Source organism: Dendropsophus ebraccatus, chromosome 3 (assembly GCF_027789765.1).
Source record: "Dendropsophus ebraccatus isolate aDenEbr1 chromosome 3, aDenEbr1.pat, whole genome shotgun sequence".
Classification (NCBI taxonomy): domain Eukaryota; kingdom Metazoa; phylum Chordata; class Amphibia; order Anura; family Hylidae; genus Dendropsophus; species Dendropsophus ebraccatus.
The window spans coordinates 72,688,396-72,709,432 of record NC_091456.1 but is presented as its reverse complement, the minus strand read 5'-3'; the positions used below and the strand labels follow the sequence as shown (position 1 = coordinate 72,709,432).

General features: G+C 43.1%; 1 protein-coding gene across 1 annotated transcript in view; it reads right to left on the bottom strand.

The window, feature by feature from the left end:
• Positions 1 to 1,001: 1,001 nt before the first annotated feature.
• CAAP1 (caspase activity and apoptosis inhibitor 1) overlaps positions 1,002 to 21,037 on the bottom strand; it is a 42,736-nt gene continuing 22,700 nt past the window's right edge. Inside the window, exons 4-6 of the mRNA XM_069961995.1 lie at positions 17,293 to 17,371; positions 10,895 to 10,947; positions 1,002 to 3,696 (exon numbers count right to left, since the gene is read on the bottom strand). Of these exons, the coding sequence (XP_069818096.1) occupies positions 3,359 to 3,696; positions 10,895 to 10,947; positions 17,293 to 17,371 (470 nt within the window). The 3' untranslated portion in view covers positions 1,002 to 3,358. The remainder of the gene's footprint in view (positions 3,697 to 10,894; positions 10,948 to 17,292; positions 17,372 to 21,037) is intronic.

Sequence of the window (21,037 nt, the reverse complement as noted above, 5' to 3'; positions counted from 1 at the left end):
TTGTTCAAGAAAACTTTTTCTCCTGTCTTTCCTGTCCTTGTTTTTTTTTTTTTTTAGACACATTTATTAAATATTTGTGGGTTTTTGAGACTTTTTGGTCTAAAAAGGGACATGGTTTGACAATTGTACATTTTTATACAGTAAGTTTTTTTTTAACACAACTCCACTCCGTTCAATGGGTGACATTAAACGCACTGAAAAAGTGTTAAGTCTGTGAGGAAATAATGTGTACCGCCACACTAGCTAAAACATACGCTGATGCCTTATACAGCTATATTGGTACAAAAACTAATTGAAAGAGCCGAACTGGTCACCAATGGTGCACTTGAATTTGCTGTAATGCCATCTGTCTGTGAGCCTTGGTGCCCAGGGACAACCCCTCTCGGCGATATTCTCAATGCAAGTCACAGAGGGGTAATTCCTAAACGCCGCTGCTCCCTGAGAGGCAAGATTACAGCCAACTCAAATGCATCATTGGTGACTAGTTCAGCGCTGAGGAACGCCCACATGACTAGTTAAGAGTAATTTGCATATGATGTGGGACATTTCCAAACTTTATTTTCAGGGGGTATGTGCAAAGCTTATAGGTGACAGTTTTGAAACGTGCAGGAAGCTTCATTACGCTGTATGTATAGCTTCCTGGGCATTTCTGGAGTAAATGGTTCCCTTTAAGCACTATGAACTCATACAACTATCCGTGCACAACATAAAGGAACATGGCAAGAAAAGGAAATTTAATATGACAGACTGAGAACAAGTACAGGCAAATTCCCCAAAAAGATGTTATTTTCATCAATAATATCTCACTGTAAGGAATTTGTCATCAGAAAGTGACCTACGGTAAGTTTTTTTTTTAAATTTCTGTCATTTTCTGTCATGTGCCTACTGTAAAGTGTATCTTTGAACTATTGTAAAGAGGACAGAGCAGCAGCTCAGACAAGATGGCTGCCTCCCATAATTACGTACAAACAAAAAAAAATTACAATCAATATATAAATTAATAGATTTAAAAAAAAGCATCTGGCTTTAATAAAAGTGTAGTTGAAGCAGATTATTGTTGGTTTTTTTCCCCTTTAACTACAGTGAACCCCTGCCTGACTGCAGCAGGGCTTCAGTTAGTAAAACCTGCTGCGGTCAGACAGGGGTTTACATTTTCCGGCATATAAGGCGAACCCCTGACAATCTTCTTGAAAATCAGGGGTTGTCTTATACGCCGAAAAATACGGTACATTGTTCTGTGCAGCTGATTCAGAGATATCCTTTTGAATAACAGGGACTATAATTAGTCCTCTCCATTATGTGTGTGAGCCCAGTAGTCCTCATTATTCATGAGATGCAGAAAACTGCGCCCATCAGCTGCTGATTGGCAGTTATCTATTCATACTGTGTATGTGCATCAACTGTCAATCAGCAGCTGGAGGGCGGGGCAATAATCCTATTCTCCTGCATGTTAGGAGAAAGGATAAACATAATGATGTAAGTAATACAACGATCTGTTTGGCATTTCTGTCACTAGTTTATGCGGCCCTCATTTAAAGGGGTTATCCAGCGCTACAAAAACATGGCCACTTTTCCCCCTGTTGTCTCCAGTGCAAGGGCGGTTTACAATTAAGCTCCATTTACTTCAATTGAACTAATGGTGGATTTACACGGAACGATTTATCGTTCGAATTTGCACGATAACGGTCGAATTCGAACGATAATCGTACGTGTAAACGCAGCGAACGATCAAGCGACGAGCGAGAAATCGTTCATTTTGATCTTTCAACAACTTCTCAAATCGTCGTTGATCGTTCGCAAAAAATTCGCAGATCGTTCCATGTAAACAGTCTTTCAACGATTTCACCTATGTATGAGATAGGCTTAAGCGATCGGAAAAGATTTTTCCATACAATGTATCGTTCCGTGTAAACGCTGGTCGATATGAAAAAAACATTGTTCATTCTAAATCGTTAATCGTGCAATCAGGCGAATTATCGCTCCTTGTAAAAGTACCATGAGTTTGAAACCTCACCCAGTCTGGAGACAAGAGAGGGGGAAAGGTGGCAATGTTTTTGTAGCGCTGGATAACCCCTTTAAAGGCAGCATAAACCAAGTCAATGGAAAACTGATTCTGATGGATAGAATACAATTTCATCAATTTTTTTCCCCACAAAACAGATACATTAAATTGAGAGCAAAAACAGCATGAAGCTAGCCTGTCAAAATTCTTAAAAAGAAAAAATCCTTGTACAATAAAAACAAAGACATGGACATTCAGGCTATGTTCATACTCCGTAAAATAAAGGTAAAATAATTTTGAGGTAAAAATACGGCCTCCATTGAAGTCAGCTGGCCGGCAACGCACAATCCATATAGAATACAAGCCATCATTGATTAATTGATTACAACTGTCCAAATAAAAAACATGCTCATTATTTACAACCTGCTTTGCAAATACAGCTTTTTTTTTATCCTCCCCCCCCCCCCCTCAAAATTAGGGTCGAATTAGCTTATATTTTACTGTGTGTAAACCTAGTCTTAAAGTGCACCTTTCATTTCAACAAACTTCTCACATGTTATAGCCATGTCAGAGGTTTGTATCGGTGGTGGTCGTGGTGCTGAGATCAACTGCCGATCGCTAGAACAAAAGCGATTAGCAGTGCACACTCTGACCCTTCATCACTGCTCAAGTAGCAGTAAACAGAATTATAATAAAGTCTATGGAACTCTCAGCAATTGCGTCTACCGGAATTTTCATAGGTTGCCATTATAATTCCATCCACTGCTACTTTAGCAGTGAGAGCGGAGACGAAGGGGCAGAGCACTTGCTGCTAAGCACTTACGTCCCTTCGTTCCAGCCATCGAAAGCTGATCTCAGCAATAAAACCCCCACTGATACAACATGACGTGGCTATAATATATCAGAAGTTTGTTGAAACGATAAGTGCCCTTTAATCTTAATGTATACGAAACCTATTAGGGGAATTACATAAACAGGTTTCTATGTCAGTTTTTACTTTAATTTCTGAGCCAAAGCCAAAAGTGGATCCAACAGGAAGAAGTAAAAGTCTGATGCAGGTCTGCAAGAGAATCTGTGTATAGATGTGGTTTTACATGCTGCAGATCCTAAAGGGAATTAGCCCAATATGATAGGCCTGATGTGCATATGGCAATAGGTCAGCTTTTACACACTTAATCCACCACAAAAGTGACTTGTTATATTTTTTTCCCCTTTGCCTTAAATTTCAAATTCAAACTGTAGATAAAGTGTGCACTGTTTGAATGGCGATGCAGATATTCTGTTTATATCAAAGATGTGGTTGTGGGCAGATTTCATGAATGAACATAGCCTGAGAATGAAACCTATGAAGATTGATTAAGTCTTCTTCACATCGCCAGCCTTCATCAAGGCTTTAATTGCCCGAGCTCTCATTTCTAACTCCAGTAGTTCAAGCTGTTGAGCTGACGGCTGAATATCCTCAGGGAGCACAGCAACAGGGACAGCGGGAACATCTTCTACCACTGGCTCAGCGAGACCCAAAATCTCATTCACACTTTTCTCAATGTCCATCACAAGGTCATCAGGATGCCCTGCAGTCTTAATACCAGTTACAACCGGTATCTCATGGACACGCTCTTCACAGCTCGCCCCTTCTATGTCGCTGTCATATGTATCCGCGTTAATGCTGAGAGCATCATAATCCTCTCCCTTACCTAAATGAAAAGATAACACAACAGAAAAGGAATGGTGAACTCAGAAAATAGTAAGGGGTTGTTGTATAATGTGATGTTACCATGAATGAGACGTTAACAGTTGCTGTGATCTTGTGACAAAGTCATTGTCAGCAGCTGACAAACAAAAAGCACTGGGGACCAATGGGTTAAGGAACAGCATATAATCACCAAGGTATTAATATATTACAGTTTCATCTGTTTGATATGAAAAAAAAAAACACAATGCTAGAAACCCCCTTTAGGCTCAGTTCTATTTTTAAGCCCCTTTCACACATCAGGCTAAGGCTATGTTCCCACTACAGTATTTTATCGTGAAAAGGCAGCCATCTATCTAATAATGATCATTATTGTTATTTGTGGCCATCAGTATCAATAGTCAGCTGCCTTTCCCTGCTAAGTGACAGCACGTTCCTATATTGGGAACAAAGCCTTATATGGTCTGCAATTACGGACCTACTGATTTGAATGGAACCTTTTACACATCTGTAGTTATAACAGATCTGTAAAAGGGTCGAGATCCATTGCGGCACAGATCCACCCATTTTAATCAATAGGTCTGTGCACATTGAGACAGAGACAGGTACACATTTGAATCCTGCCTGTACCTGTAGGTCCGCAATCATGGACAGGATTACTAACGTGTGAACAGGGCCTCATTTAGGAACCCTGAAAGGATGTAGAAAGTTATAGCTCTGCTATCTATGAGCAGCAATATTTCATTTGTCAGCTTGGCTATTAAGTGACCCCATTTTGGAAACTAGACACCTTAAAGAATTAATCTAGGGGTATAATGAGCATTTTAAACCTACAGGGGCTGGAGGAAAGTATTCACCATTAGGCTGTAAAAAAATGAAAAATTTAAATTTTCCAATAATATATACGTTTAGATTAAAGTTTCTCATTTTCAAAAGGAACATGAGAGAAAAAGCACCCCAAAATTTGTAACGCAGGTTCTCTTGAGTACTACGGTACCCCATATGTGGGCGTAAACCACTGTATGGGCACACAGTGGGGCTCAGAAGGAAGGGAGCGTCAATTAGCTTTTCCATCGCAGATTTTGCTGAAGAAGTTTCTGAGCGCCAGGTGCATTTGCAGAGCCCCTGTAGTGTCAGCAGAGAGAAAAAACCCCATAAGTGACCCCATTTTGGAAAGTACACCCCTCAAAGAATTCATCTTGGGGTAGGATGAGCATTTTGACCCCACAGGTGTTAGAGAAAATACGGTTCAGGGAAGAAAAAGAGTGCTGCACCTCACACCTATGGCTGATACTAGTACCTCTCAGCTGCATAAAAAACATCAGAATTCTCTATGTGAATTGATCAAGCCACACTGCCCCATGTACCGCGTGCAGGTATATGATACACATGGGTCCCTACACTAAGTCCACACTGTGCCAGTCAGCGACCACCACCCCCGCAGGCGTGCACAGTGAGGGAAGGGGGGCCATGGAACGGCCCTGCAACTCCCATGCCACAGGAACAGACCCAAAAATGCCACACCAAAACCCAGCCAGCACCACCGGCAGAGGAAGCTGCCCCCAAACAGCACAAGTCTGGATAAGGTATTGCACTCACCATGGCTATCAAAAATAGAATGGGACAGACAGGAGGGATTAAAACCATGAGCACTCAGGTGTCTCCTGCTAATTGCGGTCATGTGGGTCTCACCAGAAGGAGTGCAAAACACGGAGAAAAGAGAAACAAAATACGGTTCAGGGAAGAAAAAGAGTGCTGCACCTCACACCTATGGCTGATACTAGTACCTCTCGGCTGCATAAAAAACATCAGAATTTTGTATGTGAATAGATCAGATACCTGCACGCGGTACATGGGGCAGTGTGGGGCTTGATCAATTCACATAGAGAATTCTGATGTTTTTTATGCAGCCGAGAGGTACTAATATCAGCCATAGGTGTGAGGTGCAGCACTCTTTTTCTTCCCTGAAGCGGTGTTAGAGGAAAGTATTCAAAATTAGACAGTAAAAATGAAAAACTGTAATTTTATCCAATAATATGTTTGTTTAGTTTGAAATTTCTCAATTTCACGAGAAACCAGAGAAAAAAAGTGCCCCAAAATTTGTAACGCAGGTTCTCCTAAGTAAAAAGGTACCTCATATGTGGGCATAAACCACTGCATGGGCACACAGCAGGGCTCAGAAGGAAAGGAGCGCCAATTAGCTTTTTCAATGCAGATTTTGCTGAAGAAGTTTCTGAGCGCCAGGTGTGTTTGCAGAGCCCCTGTAGTGTCAGCGGAGTAAAATCTCGCCATAAGTCACCCCATTTTGGAAAGTGCACCCCTCAAAGAATTAATTTTGGGGTGTGGTGAGCATTTTGACCCTACAGGTATTAGAGGAAAGTATTCAAAAGTAGACAGTAAAAATGAAAAACTCGAATTTTTCCAATAATATGTTCATTTAGTTTGAAATTTCTCAATTTCACGAGGAACAGGAGAGAAAATTCACCCCAAAATCTGTAATGCAGCTTCTCCTGAGTAGAACGGTACCCCATATGTGGGCATAAACCACTGCATGGGCACACAGCCGGGCTCAGAAGGGAAGGAGCGCCAATTAGCATTTTCTGTGCAGATTTTTCTGAAGAAATTTCTGAGCACCAGGTGCGTTTGCAGAGCCCCTGTAATGTCTGCAGAATAGAACCCCCCCCAAAAGTCACCCTATTTCGAAAAGTACACCCCTCAAAGAATTCATCTTGGGGTAGGATGAGCATTTTGGCCCCAAAGGTATTAGAGGAAAGTATTCAAAATTGGCCAGTAAAAAATGAAAAACTTGAATTTTTCCAATAATATGTTGGTTTAGTTTGAAATTTCTAAATTTCACAAGGAACAAGAGAAAAAATGTACCACAAAATCTGTAACGCAGGTTCTCCTGAGTAGAACGGTACCCCATATGTGGGCATAAACCACTGCATGGGCACACAGCCGGGCTCAGAAGGGAAGGAGCGCCAATTAGCATTTTCTGTGCAGATTTTTCTGAAGAAATTTCTGAGCACCAGGTGCGTTTGCAGAGCCCCTGTAATGTCTGCAGAATAGAACCCCCCCCCAAAAGTCACCCTATTTCGAAAAGTACACCCCTCAAAGAATTCATCTTGGGGTAGGATGAGCATTTTGGCCCCAAAGGTATTAGAGGAAAGTATTCAAAATTGGCCAGTAAAAAATAAAAAACTTGAATTTTTCCAATAATATGTTGGTTTAGTTTGAAATTTCTAAATTTCACAAGGAACAGGAGAAAAAATGTACCACAAAATCTGTAACGCAGGTTCTCCTGAGTACAACGGTACCCCATATGTGGGCATAAACCACTGTATGGGCACACAGCAGGGCTCAGAAGGGAAGGAGCGCCAATTTGCTGGAGCAAAACCGCAGCTAGTAATAGTTATTAGAATAATGCAGTTACTAAAATAAAATAAAAAAAATGTGGGGTGGATACGGGCAACGTGGGGTGGATACGGGCAACGTGGGGTGGATACGGGCAACGTGGGCTGGATACGGGCAACCTGCTGTGGTTACAGACAATCTGGTATGGTTACAGGCAACCTGCTGTGGTTACAGACAATCTGGTGTGGTTACAGACAATCTGGTGTGGTTACAGACAATCTGGTGTGGTTACAGGCAACCTGCTGTGGTTAGAGGCAACCTGCTGTGGTTAGAGGCAACCTGCTGTGGTTAGAGGCAACCTGCTGTGGTTAGAGGCAACCTGCTGTGGTTAGAGGCAACCTGCTGTGGTTAGAGGCAACGTGGGGTGGTTACGGACAATCTGGGGTGGTTACGGACAATCTGGGGTGGTTACGGACAATCCGGGGTGGTTACAGGCAACCTGCTGTGGTTACGGATAAACTGAAGTGCTAATAGGTAATCTGAGGTGGGTACCTGTAATCTGGCGTGGTTACGGGCAATCTGGAGAAGTTCACTGGCAATTTGGGGTGGTTAGAGGCAAGGTGAGGTGGTCAGAGGCAACCTGCGGTGGTTGCGTGCAATCTGGGGGGTTACATGTAATCTGGCATGATTACGGGCAACCTGGGGTGGTTATGCCCAACCTGCGGTGGTTACGGGCAACCTGGGGGGGTTACAGACAATCTAGAATTGTTATGGATAGACTGAAGTGCTTATAGGTAGTCTGGGGTGGGTACATGTAATTTGGGGTGGTTACAGGCAATCTGGGGTGATTACGAACAATCTGGAGGGGGTCACTGGCAACGTGCAGTGGTTACGGGCAACGTGCGGTGGTTACAGGCAATCTGACGTGATTACGGACAACCTGGGGTGGTTATGGGCAACGTGCGATGGTTACGGGCAACCTGCGGTGGTTACAGGTAATCTGGGGGGGTTAGGGGTAATTTGGGAGTAAACTGCAATTATTACTATAATAAAAAGTGTGTTTTTTATTTTTTTGTATGTTTGTCACTTTTTGTACTTTATACATTCTTTTTCACTATATTACTATGATTACTGTGATATTTTCTATCACAGTAATCATAGTTCAGTAACAGAGACCAAATTGGTCTCTGTCACTTTAAATTTTCAGAGCTGGCTGGTTGTGGAGCGCATGCGCACTTCATAACCAGCCAGGACACCAAAGAGGAAGGAGCTCCAGGATCAGGTAATGTATAAGGGGTAGAGGGGGTGACTTGGGGGGTGGGGGGACATCACTTTTTATCCCCTGTCACCAATCATTCATGGTGACAGGGGATAAAAAGTGCCTGGAGCACATGGCGCAAGCGATCAGCGGTATATAGTATATACCGCTGATCGCTTGTACCGGGACCCCACGGGGGGGGGGGGGGGGGGGGGGGTACCCGATGACTGCCCCATGCTCTCCACTACCTCCGGTGGCGGAAAGCATGGGGCTTTCATTCATTTTTCTTTTTTGATCACTGTGAACAGACATTAGTCTTTTCACAGTGATGGCGGTGGCTATCTTGGATCCGATGGCCGCCGCGGGAGGGGGGGTTAGTGACTGGGGCACTAGGGGGGCTGATCTGGGGTCTGATTTTACTTATTTCATCTCCCCCCCCCCCCCACGTGGATTCACGGTGGGGGGAGATGAAATACAGCGGCGGCACCGGCCCATTAGTGACCGCCGTTTCGGCGGTCACTAAGGGGTTAATGGGGGTCAGCTGCGGGATCGCAGCTGATCCTCATTATCTCTGGTGCTGTACTCAGATGGGAGCGGGATCGCTGTCCCTGCAGCGATCCCACTCTCATCACAAAGCCCCTGTCAGTCAGGAACGTATATGTACATTCCTACTGCACGGGCATGTGCAATAGGAACGTATATATACAGATTGCTGACGTGAAGGGGTTAAAGAATAGAAACTTGTGCTACAGATGTCCTCAGCTCACAGAGGATTGTGGACACTGCATATCACATGACAAGTCATTCATTCTAGTATGTTTTAATTACATTCTCAAAAATATATGTGCCACGTCGATGTCCACTCCCTTTAAAAACAATGGGGAGTGCATTAAAGCTTTCATTGCACGTATTTTGGGACATAAGAAGGGTCAAAAATGTGTAAAACTTATGCATATGAAATAGGAATGAAATGTTATAATGTAATAACCTATGAAACCACAAAGGAAGAAGCTAAACAGTTAATGTGAACTACACTATAAAGTTTCTAAACAGCAATATAAATGTGTAGCACATGAAATGTCTATCAGATGAAGTTTAATACATCAAACAGACATATCTGTCTTCACCCGCGCTCTCTGGTAAGATGCTTATGTGCAGACATTATTTACATGCAGGAGAGGAGCATCTTGATTATTCGCACAAATTCATTTGCATAATTATTCCGCCCCTTTGTCGGCTCATCAATATTATCAAAGTAAACATTATAATATTAAACTTTAGCAACATGCAATTATCAACATGTAAATCAGGATAACTTTTCTAATCCCAACTAAATCAGCATGTAAGCAGCGTCCCTGTAACACTGCCTTCCTGCTAATAATAAGCTGCGCTCTTTGTGTCTATCCTCCTATATATTTAATTCTCTACTTTTAATTATGAATAATAAAACATTACACCAATCAGGGATTATTTGCATAAAATGCCGGTTATTTATTGAGGAATGATGACATTTTCTGATTAGTAAAAAGTTTCTAGACATCAAAGGGCATATATACTATATTGGTGGTAAGTCTGGAATGAGGAGCTTTTTTCCCACGCAAATTTATACAACCTAAGGCTATGTTCACACTACGTATATTTGAGGCTGTATGTTTGAGGCTGTATAGCAACCAAAACAAGGAGTGGATTGAAAACACAGAAAGGATCTGTTCACATAATGTTGTAATTGAGTGGATGGCCGTCATTTAATGGCAAATATGTGCTGTTATTTTAAAACAACGGCCGTTGTATTGAAATAATGGAAGTTATTTACTGTTATATGGCGGCCATCCACTCAATTTCACCATTATGTGAACAGAGCCTTTCTGTGTTTTCAATCCACTGCTGGTTTTGGTTGCTATGAGGACCTGACTTGAGGACCAAATACAGCCTGAAATATACATAGTGTGAACCCAGCCTAAATGTTAAAGTGGAAAGCCACCTAAAAATTATCTGGTGAGAAAGGGAAAAGGAGCATTTGTCTGAGAAATTTTTATTGACTGAAAGCCACTAGTACATCTTTTGTTCATGTCAATACATATAATAATATATAAATTAATAAAAAAAAACATTATTAATAATAATAATAATAATAATAATAATAATAATAATAATAATAATAAATCTTTTAACATTTCAGAGACACGTGATAAATTTTGATTGGTCCAGGTTTGAGTGTTCAGACCCCCATCATTCTATAGATATAGCTGGAAGAAGTGTGCAGCTCATAGCTTCTCTCCCCAACTCCCTGTGATCTCAAGTCTCCTGCAGTGAGACCGAAATGACCAGGGAGTAGAGTGCATAACCACACATTCCTCCTGACTCGTTGTAGGGATCATTGGTGGTCTGAACACTCAGACAATAACAAGATGAAAACTCTGTGATGTGTTCAATGACAGGGACACTAAGGCTAGGTTCACAGAGAGAGTGTTTTTCAGCAAGCAGCTTGATGCTTATTGCACACCACAGTCACTATTTTCAATGGGAATATGTGCAGATACACCAGCAAATTTCTCAGGGCCTAATAAAGCAATACATTAGCTTTACCTACCTGTTTTTCCATCTGCCTCTTCCCTCAAGGTCGTTGTTTCTGTATTATCATTTCTGCAAATAAGGCAAATATTTAAAATGTTGCAGAATTAAGGCGAAACAATTTAATCGAAAGAATATCAGATAGCAGAGACATACATACTTTCAACATTATTAAAGGATATCCTTGATCTATATATTTAAAAAAACATTTTATGCTAAAAAAAATTCAAAAAGTTTGTCAATGTTCAAATGTTACAACAATGCATTTTTGTTACCACAAACGTTTTATATATTTATAAAGTAAAAATGTGTATATGTTAACAGATGATAGACAGAAGCGGCTGTATGCCATACCACTTTTTTGTGCACTTAGAAATTAAATGTACTATAATGGAAACAGAGACAAAAACACAGTGTAAACAGAGTCTAAGGGCTTATCACTATATACGCTCCCTAACTGCACTGCTGTATCAGTAAAGTCCCACAAGGATTTAAACAGCTATCAGCTCTCCCGGCATCATATTAATACATGAAGCCTGGATAGCCGTGCGTCAGCTGCGCAACTTCACATTCTTTAACCTCTGATGGATTATGGAACATGAGAATAAGCCCTAAGGGGGAGATTTATCAAACATGGCATAAAGAGAAACTTGCTCAGTTGCCCCTAGCAACCAATCAGATTCCACCTTTCATTCCTCACAGCCTCTTTGGAAAATGAAAGGTGGAATCTGATTAGTTTCTAGGGGCAACTGAGCCAGTTTCACTTTATACCATGTTTGATAAATTACCCCCGTGTGTTTAAGTCAGACAAATGGTTTAAGGTAGGGATGGTCCGAACCTGCCGAGGTTCGGGTTCGTATGCACCTGAACTCTCGGCAATGATTCCCGCTGTCTTCCACCTCCGTGGAGAGGGTGGGTACAGCCGGAGGACCGCCTGAAAAACTGGGATACAGCCTATGGCGATTAAGGATCGTTGCCTGCAATTAGACAGAACGATTATAATTTAAATTCGACCAATATAGCGATTTTTCTGTGTAATAGGACACTTAGTCCGCTTTCACACATATGTGACATATGGATGATATACAGTTTGTTCCCTGACTGTATTTCACAGACTGAACTCTTCGACTCTTATGGAACTCATTATGATGTAGTGAGCTCCAGAAAAGCTGAAGCTCCTCACTACTGAACTGACAATTTTGCACATTAGTGTGGAAAGTAAAGTAGCGCAGAGCGTTAACCATTTTGGAGCTGAGTGCGCCATAATGAATTATAATACAGGGATTTCCGTAAAAGTTGAAGAGTTCAGTGTGTGATATAGTCAGCTTATGGACCGTACATCACAGACATGTGAATGCAGCCTTAGCGAATCTCACTAAGAAAGTCTGAGTGGCACTGAAAGGGGGAATAAGTATTTTTACACCAGCGCATGATTTGTGAAAAGCTCTGGTTACAGTCAACACGTCCTCACACCTTCACTTATACTTTTCCCATGGATAAGCAGGTCATTCATACAGCATACTCTAGGGACATGCTATTTACACAGAGGTCACTACAATGCGTAGATACATTGAAATATAAATGGTTACATAATTGACAAACATTTCTTGCTCGTTCAATGTACTGTACATTTAGGCTATTATTTTCCAGTTACTCCGAGGCTGCTTTCCTCTGTTCCTCAAAGAGACTCTGTTATTAGGTGTACAAACGGTGATAGAAAAATGGTGAAAAAAACTGCACTCACCGACACTGGTGACAACTTCTTTTATTTCTTATGTGCGGACATCATGGAGCAGAAGCCAGCTGGGTGCGGGTAACAGGGTTGTTTCACACGGAGCGCTTCAACGGACTCTTTTCTCCGTGTTTTGCACTCCTCCTGGTGAGACCCACATGACCGCAATTAGCAGGAGACACCTGAGTGCTCATGGTTTTAATCCCTCCTGTCTGTCCCATTCTATCTTTGATAGCTATGGTGAGTGCAATACCTTATCCAGACTTGTGCTGTTTGGGGGTAGCTTCCTCCGCCGGTGGTGCTGGCTGGGTTTTGGTGTGGCATTTTTGGGTCTGGTCCTGTGGCATGGGGGTTGCAGGGCCGTTCCATGGCCTCCCTTCCCTGACTGTGCACACCTGCGGGGGTGGTGGTCGCTGACTGGCACAGTGTGGACTTAGTGTAGGGACCCATGTGTATCAGATACCTGCACGCGGTACATGGGGCAGTGTGGCTTGATCAATTCACATACAGAATTCTGATGTTTTTTATGCAGCCGAGAGGTACTAGTATCAGCCATAGGTGTGAGGTGCAGCACTCTTTCTTCCCTGAACTGCAGTTTTTTCATCATTTTTCTATCACCGTTTGTTCATCACAGAGACTGTTTACAGACTAGCACCGCTAGACACATCCCCATTTATTACCTGCTTGCTCAGAGGGTTTAGCTCCAAGCTGTAGTGCCGGCTTCTCTTTGTTGTGCTCTGTTACTAGGTGTACATGGCCATAGTAACAGTGTATTGCTTACATCATGTAATACAGCAGTTCTCCTAAAATCCTCATTGATCTATATTCTAGAAGACACCAAGCACAGGAAAGTAGAACTTCTCATTATTTTTATGCACTAGTCATTATTTGCATGGGCTAATAGCCACCAATCAGGAGTGGTAGGTGGGCATATTGGACGGGGAGCTGCCTGTCATAGTCACAGCTCTCTACCCTGTCAGTGAGGCTACACACTGCCTTTTAATCATCCCTGCACCGTGCGCTGACAGGCAGAGAGATGTAACTAGTCAGGGGCAGTTCCCCATCCAGATGACTAGTTGCTGCCCCTCTCCCTGCCTCATGCAGAATAATAAAACTTATTTTTTCCCTTTGTAAAGCTACCGCTGAAGAGGAGGCCGCTATTCTCTGCAAGCTGCACAGTAGATTTATACTGTGCTGCTGGGAACCACAATCATGCTGACTGGTTTCCTTTAAAGGACAAGTGCCATGAAAAACTTTTTCCCAGTAATTGAAGCACATTACAAAGTTATATAACTCTGTAATGTGCTTCAATCACCTATCTGCCTCCCTTCCCTGTCTTTTCCCCCTCCACCCCCCACCAGGAAGTGTCCTGACTCACACAGACCTGATTACTGTCGTCACTGTCACCAGGCAGCTCCTTCTTGTGAGGATGAGTCATCAGCAGGAGGGCTGCTCTAGGTCCTGTTACACCAGCCTCCCCTTCCCCCTCCTTGTCAGGTGACTCTGCTTGCTCAGCTTATCTTCTCTAGTGACATGACTCCTTCACTGAGTCCACGGCAGCAGGAGAGAGGGTATGAGGGGAGGGGGGAGCTGCCTATGTGCCGGAGTCAGTCAGAGGGAAGATAAGCAAGTGAGATGTGACAAGTGATGGCTTGCAGTTGTTCAGCCAATGGGAGCTGAGCAAGCCTGTCACCTGACAAGGCAGGGGAGGGGGGAGGCTAGTGTAACAGGAGAAGGAGCTGAGAGAAGAGCTTGGTGACGGTGACGACAGTCATTAGGTCTGTGTGAGTCAGGACACTTCCTGGTGGGGGGTGGAGGGGGGAAAAGACAGGGAAGGGAGGCAGATAGGTGATTGATGCACATTACAGAGTTATATAACTTTGTAATGTGCTTCAATTACTGGGAAAAAGTTTTTAATGGCACTTGTCCTTTAAGTGATAACTGTAAGCTACAACATACTGAAAGAGTCCCACTCTAGTAATGATGCAGGGAAGGCCTTCCAGGGCCTGTTCCACCTTTCATAGGTTGGGAGGAGAAAATGTAGGCCTATTTTCCATCCAATAATAGTTTTCTATAGACATGCAATACAAGAGTTTGCCTGCGTCTCTTTAATGGGCACTGAAAAATGCCATGTGAACAAGAGGAAGCAAAACAAAAAACAAACATTCAAAATAGGGGTATCATGGAACATTTTCTGGAAACATGATCTGCTTTTAGAATGAGGCTGTAATACACACCATGCCTTTTTCAATGCACACACTTTTTAGTTTTCCCATTACAAGAACTATCATTTCTATTACAGTAAAAATGGCCAATAACTTGCAGAAGATGCTATTACTTGCAGGCAAACCGAGATGGAATAGAGGAAACATGACCATCTGCTCCTGAGGTCCCAGGAGTGTTATTTTGTATACACTATCCCATACTTTAAAACTTGCAGTAGATGTACAATTTACGGAATTGTAGAATGAACAAGGAATAGTAGAAATACAGGCTTGCAGAGCCATCTACTGGCAGATCCAGCTACACTGCTAGATAGATAAGTAAATAATCAAGTATATATTTTTATATTGTAGCTTTATAAAAATATAATATAATATTGAGAAAGGCATTTGATTGCTTCAGAAATTACATCCTAAAGTGTATCTGTGGTTAAACCAACAGTAGATGTGATATAAAGCAAGCTTTTACATATATTTTTGTTGTTATCATGCTGTAAAACAAATCTGAACTTACAAGAAATCAAGTTCCAGTCTCCTGAAGGCAGATTTTCTGACTTGTGCTGGTTGAAAAACAGACTAAACACCTGACCTGTACAGTGTGAAACGGGACTTCCTGAGTTTAGACTTTTTTTTTTTAAGAGTTAGAACAGAGAAAGTGCCATGTTCTTCATGATAACTAAAGAATATAATGAATGTAAATTGCAAACTTGCTTTATTTCACATCTATTGTTAATTTAGATTTTGAAAGTTACAATGACAGTGACACTTTAAAGAGTTACTCCAGGCAACAGTGGAAAATCCAGTGTGGGGTGGGGGTGCAGTCCTACTTAGGGTATGTTCACATGACGTTTTTGGCCGCACGTCGGGCTACACGGCACAAATCAGTGATAAAAGGATGCTGCCGTGCAGACCGACGTGCAGCCGGCGGCCACATTGACTTAAATGAGCAGGACGGAGTCATTATGTGACAACGCTCTGCTCATTTGCAGGACGTACACTGCTTTTGTGCAGGATTCAAAAGCGTAGTCGATTGAATACATTTATAGAATACTTTAGGGAACAAGTGTCCTTGCTCCTCAAAGTATTCCATAAATGTATTCAATCAATACATTTGGAGGGCACCGAGCAGGAAAGGAAAGAGGTGCCTGTGCATTTAACTACCTTCCTGCTCGGTGCTGTGGGACACATATACACTGTGCTACTCCTCCCATAATCTGTTCACAGTATGAGCAGATGATGGGGGAGTAGTACCAGGGCCATCCCCATCACCAATCCAGCCCCCGCCACATATGCTCTGTACTACTCCTCCCATCATCTGCTCATAGTATGAGCAGATGATGGGGTAGTAGTACCAGGGCTATTCCCATCACCACCACCCCTGTCGCTGCCATGCCGCCCTTGCACTGCAGTTCACCTGATCCTGGCATTGGGAATGCAGGTGTCAGGGTGAGGTGCCAAGCAGCAAGAGACCAATTCCGAAACTCCGGATCACTATTCCCGTCCACGGACTACTTACTCCCTCAGACCGCGGAAATAAACAAGACAGAGGTATGCATTGAGTGCTAGCACCTACTACCTGTGCAGTATTCCAGGTGAGAGGAGAGAAAGGCCCGAAAGTGTGTGTGACAGAGAGGCTGTAAGGGAGTAGTGGAGCAGGCATAACAGAGGGGAGGTAGTTAGATGCTCAGGCACCTCTCTCCCTACCTGCTCGGTGCCCTCCAAAGGTATTGATTGAATACATTTATGGAATACTTTGGGGAGCAAGCACACTTGCTCCCCAAAGTATTCCATAAATGTATTCAATCAATAAAGCATAGTGTACATACATTACATACTTTACATTCACTTCCATATGCACAATACAGTGCCATAGACATATATATATATATATATATATATATATATATATATATAGATATATATATATATATATATATATATATATATATATATATATATATATATATATATATATATATAGTGTGCCCCCTGCTGGACACTCTATTGGAATTACAACTGATTCATGACGTCACATTTTTTTTACTGACTCTGAAGACTCTCTAGTCTACTAAATTAAGGGAAATAGCAGTATATGTGCATTTCCCATAATTAATGTACATTAGGAATTTGTCTAGCTTTCCATAAGTAATAAAATATTAAAAAATACTTTTGGCCGAACTTATCATTTAAGAAATTAGTAGGTAAGCTGTAGCAAACTGGCATAGTTACTACACAATGAACAGAGGCTTCCAGCACAGGTCAGAGTACTGATCAGTGCAGCGGCTCTGCCAAACAGCTGATCAGTTGGGAGGTGCTGGGTGTCAGCACCCCTCTGGGGAGATACTGTGGGCCTATCCTAAAGACTGGTCATCAACTAAACAGGCCCAGATAACACCTTCTCACTTCAGTTATATAAAGGCGGCAAAATGTTTAAACTTCAAAATAAGTCTAGAAGCTACTTACTGACTGACCAGTCCCATTCCGGATTTTGTTAGGTGTCCTTCATTTTCTTCCTCTGTGTTAGAATCTACTCCATGATCTCCTGGACAAATTAATGGAGAAAATCACTATTTGTAAAATAAATGTTAATCAAGAAGTGTACATCTATGTTTGCGGGCTATTGAGGTACATGTTCTGAAGTATATGAAGTCTTGTATATGCTCTAAGCCAGTGTTTTTCACACAAATTACATCAAAGGATGCCAAAAATCACAAACATACACTTATTAAAAGGAACTGGGAATGGGGCCAAGTCACCAAGGCAATCCCTAGAGGCTTTTCTCAGCCTTTGCCGCCTGGAGTGATAGATCCCTTCCTGTTTGGGTATAGAGAGAAACATAGAAGATTGTTTGCAGAAAAGAAGACCACTTCCTCCATCTAGTTTGCCCTTATATCATTTCCTTTATCATTATTTTAGGATAGATATATGTTTATCCCAGGCATGTTAAACCCTTTAAGGACACAGTGGATTTTGGCCTTAAAGAGAACCTATCACCTCATTTTATGTGTCCCTATTTTAATAGTTTGTGTGTGCATTTATAAAGATACAGACTGCATTTGCAGTCTATATCGAATACTTCACCTAATCCTCTCCCCCGGTGCTGTACCGTCGGACGACATTATCTTGGTGATGTCCCTGTACTCCTCTGCCTTCCAGACTGCAAAGGCAGTCTGTGTCATTAAATACACTAAAAGACATACACTTTTATAACAGGGACATTTGGTAATACATATAACGCACGACCACAACAGTGCAACATAGAAACATAGAAGACTGTCGGCAGAAAAAGACCACTGAGTCCATCTAGTCTGCCCTATTAGCATTTCCATTCTTATTATCTTAGGATAGATATATCTAGATAGGATAGATATATGTGTATTAGTATATTGACAGAGCAGTGGGCATAGATATATGTGTATTAGTATATTGACAGAGCAGTGGGCAAAGGACCATGGGAAACATCCTGCAGCTCTTCATGCCATGAAGCTCAGGGCTTGTGCCCGTGCCTCCAAAGAGGCGGCACAAGCTTATTAAGAGAAATATAAATATATATTAAACGAGGGCGTGACAATATTTAATCATATTCAGAAATAACCAAATGAAAGTGCATATATATATATATTTTCTATAGTGCTGGAAAGGTCAGGCTCCCGTGGGCTAGTCACCTCCCCTCGTGCCATAACCGTGACCACAACATCTGGCAAGTGGCAACCCGGGTCCTACCTACTGCTACTACCAACTAGCACTCCCAGCGGGTCACCTCATGACATGAAAAGTGGCTCCAAGTATCCCCAAAAGTGCACTACAACCTCCCAGAAAGACTTTGTCTAAGGTGGTGCTGCTGAAGTCCACGATTTGCTGGGCCGCCATGGGATTTATGGATGCACCCAGTTCCCCCGTCAGTGTGGAGGAGGTCTACTGTTCTTTATTGGGGCCTACTGCCCGGGAATTATTTGCTGCGCCATGCCCTGGAGAGGAGGGGGTTAACCACCACGCCGCCAAAGCACGGGAACCACCAGGCACCATAGACTTTGCTGCCATCTCTCCTGATTGGCTACCCAAGCCTGCTGAAGTTACAGTTGCTGGGCAGATTGGAGAACCGAGCTTCCCGTCCTCTCGCTCCTCCTCCTGAAAAGCCCGCCAGTGCTTAGCAAGATAGCAACCCACGAGGGACGTTTGCCTGCAGCCGCAGCTCATGTGATACCGGAGCTGCCGGAGAGCATACCGCCTCCACCCCGGCCTCTGCTGACTAGGACTAGGAGCCCACATCCAAGACCAGCATCTCACCGGGACCCGATCGCTCCTGCACCTCCGACTTTGCCTTCTCTACCGGAGGTTCCACATCACCGGACAGAGAGCTGATTGTAAGTGAACCAATCCCGCAGTCCTCAAGGAGAGAAAGGGGAGAACTCCGCCAAGGCCTCAATATCCCCGGGTCTGTGGCGGCCTCCAGGGCGTGATTCACCGCCCCTACCGCAATGGGTGATCGTCAGGGACCCCAAGATTATGCAGCTGATTGAGGACATTCAGCGCGCCCTCTCTACCCTGCTGCCTGCCACTAAAGCTGTGCCCGCCATGGCCACAGCCGCGCCTGCAGCTTACACTACAGCGGGGTAGTCTACAGCCGCTACCACTGCCAGTGATCCTTTTCCCGCTAAGGCTGGCCTATCAGAGGCATATCTCCACAAGTGCCCTATCCTGATTACGCTCCTCTGTGGGACCATCTCCATACCCCATTTGCAGAATCAAACGCCGCTTCCGAGCGACTGTTCATCCGGAAGCTGGAGAGGCCCAAGCCAGGCAAGGTCCCCCTGAAGCGGAGACGCGGAACCCTCACTAAATTTGACAAGCAACGGGGGTATGGCCTCATAATGGATTCTTACACCGGCCTGCTGGTACTCGTTAACAGGAGGGCCGTGATGCGAGAGTATCAGCCGGGCTACCTGAACAACCTCACCCCAGGGGAAGTGGTGGAGTACACCCTGGTGTACCTGGGCAGCAGCCGTCACCAGGCCCAAACATGCGATACAACATGGGGAAGGGGGCCATTCACATAAATAACACACATTACAATATTGTATAACTTTGTAATGTGTGTTATTTTGTGAAAAAAAAACTTACACCGCACAACCCCTTTAACACTTGTTTTTACTCTAAATAATGCAATCATTAGATTGGACGTACAGATCTATTCTATGCCATAGCATAGATCGGTGTATTGGCAATCTATGCATAGAGCCTGTCTGAGAGCATAGAACGCCGATCAGACAGGACTGAGGTAAGTGGCTTACCCCCGCCTGTCAGTACAAGCCATGCTGCAGGGGTCCCGATCACTCCGCCGCAGCATTAGCCTCTCATTATCTTCAGCACCCGGGACACTGATGTGTGCGGGCCGCTCTCACTGCAGCAGTCCCGCACACATCTACAGGCCCTTCATTCAGGAACGCATATATACATTCCTACTGCATGGAGGAACATATATCTACGTAATGCTAGTGTGAAGGGGTTAAAAAGAAGTGGACCCAACACTGAGCCCTGCGGTACCCCACTAGCAACTGTGACACAATCGGAGTATGTTCTATCAATGACCACCCTCTGTTTTCTAGCACTCAACCTGTTACTTAAGCATTTAGATATATGTTCCCATAGTCCAAGCATGCTCATGTTATACACCAACCTTTTTATGCAGCATGGTGGTATCAAATGCTTTTGAAAAATATAGATGCACAACATCCATAGCCTCCCTCAGGTAAGTCTATAACTGACCTCCTCATAGAAGCCGATCAGATTAGTCTGACAGGATCGATCCCTCATAAATCTATGCTGGTTCTGCATTATAAGATTATATTCATTAAGATACTTCAGTATAAAATCTCTTACAAACCCCTCAAATACTTTACCCACTATAGATGTTAGACTTACAGGCCTATAGTTTCCAGAATCACTCTTTGACCTCTCCTTGAATATTGGTACCACATTAGCTATGCGCCAATCCTGTGGAACAATCACCGTCATTATAGAATCTTTAAATATTAGGAATAAGGGTCTGTAAAACAGCACTTCATTCCTGTAAAATTCTAGGATGGATACCTTCAGGGCCAGAAAATTTTGTGGATTTTAATGGTTTTAAGGCGTCACCTTACTTTTGGTTGTGTTGGGCAGGTGAAATTTATGGGAGAGCTTACATGACCCCTAGTTATGTCATCTG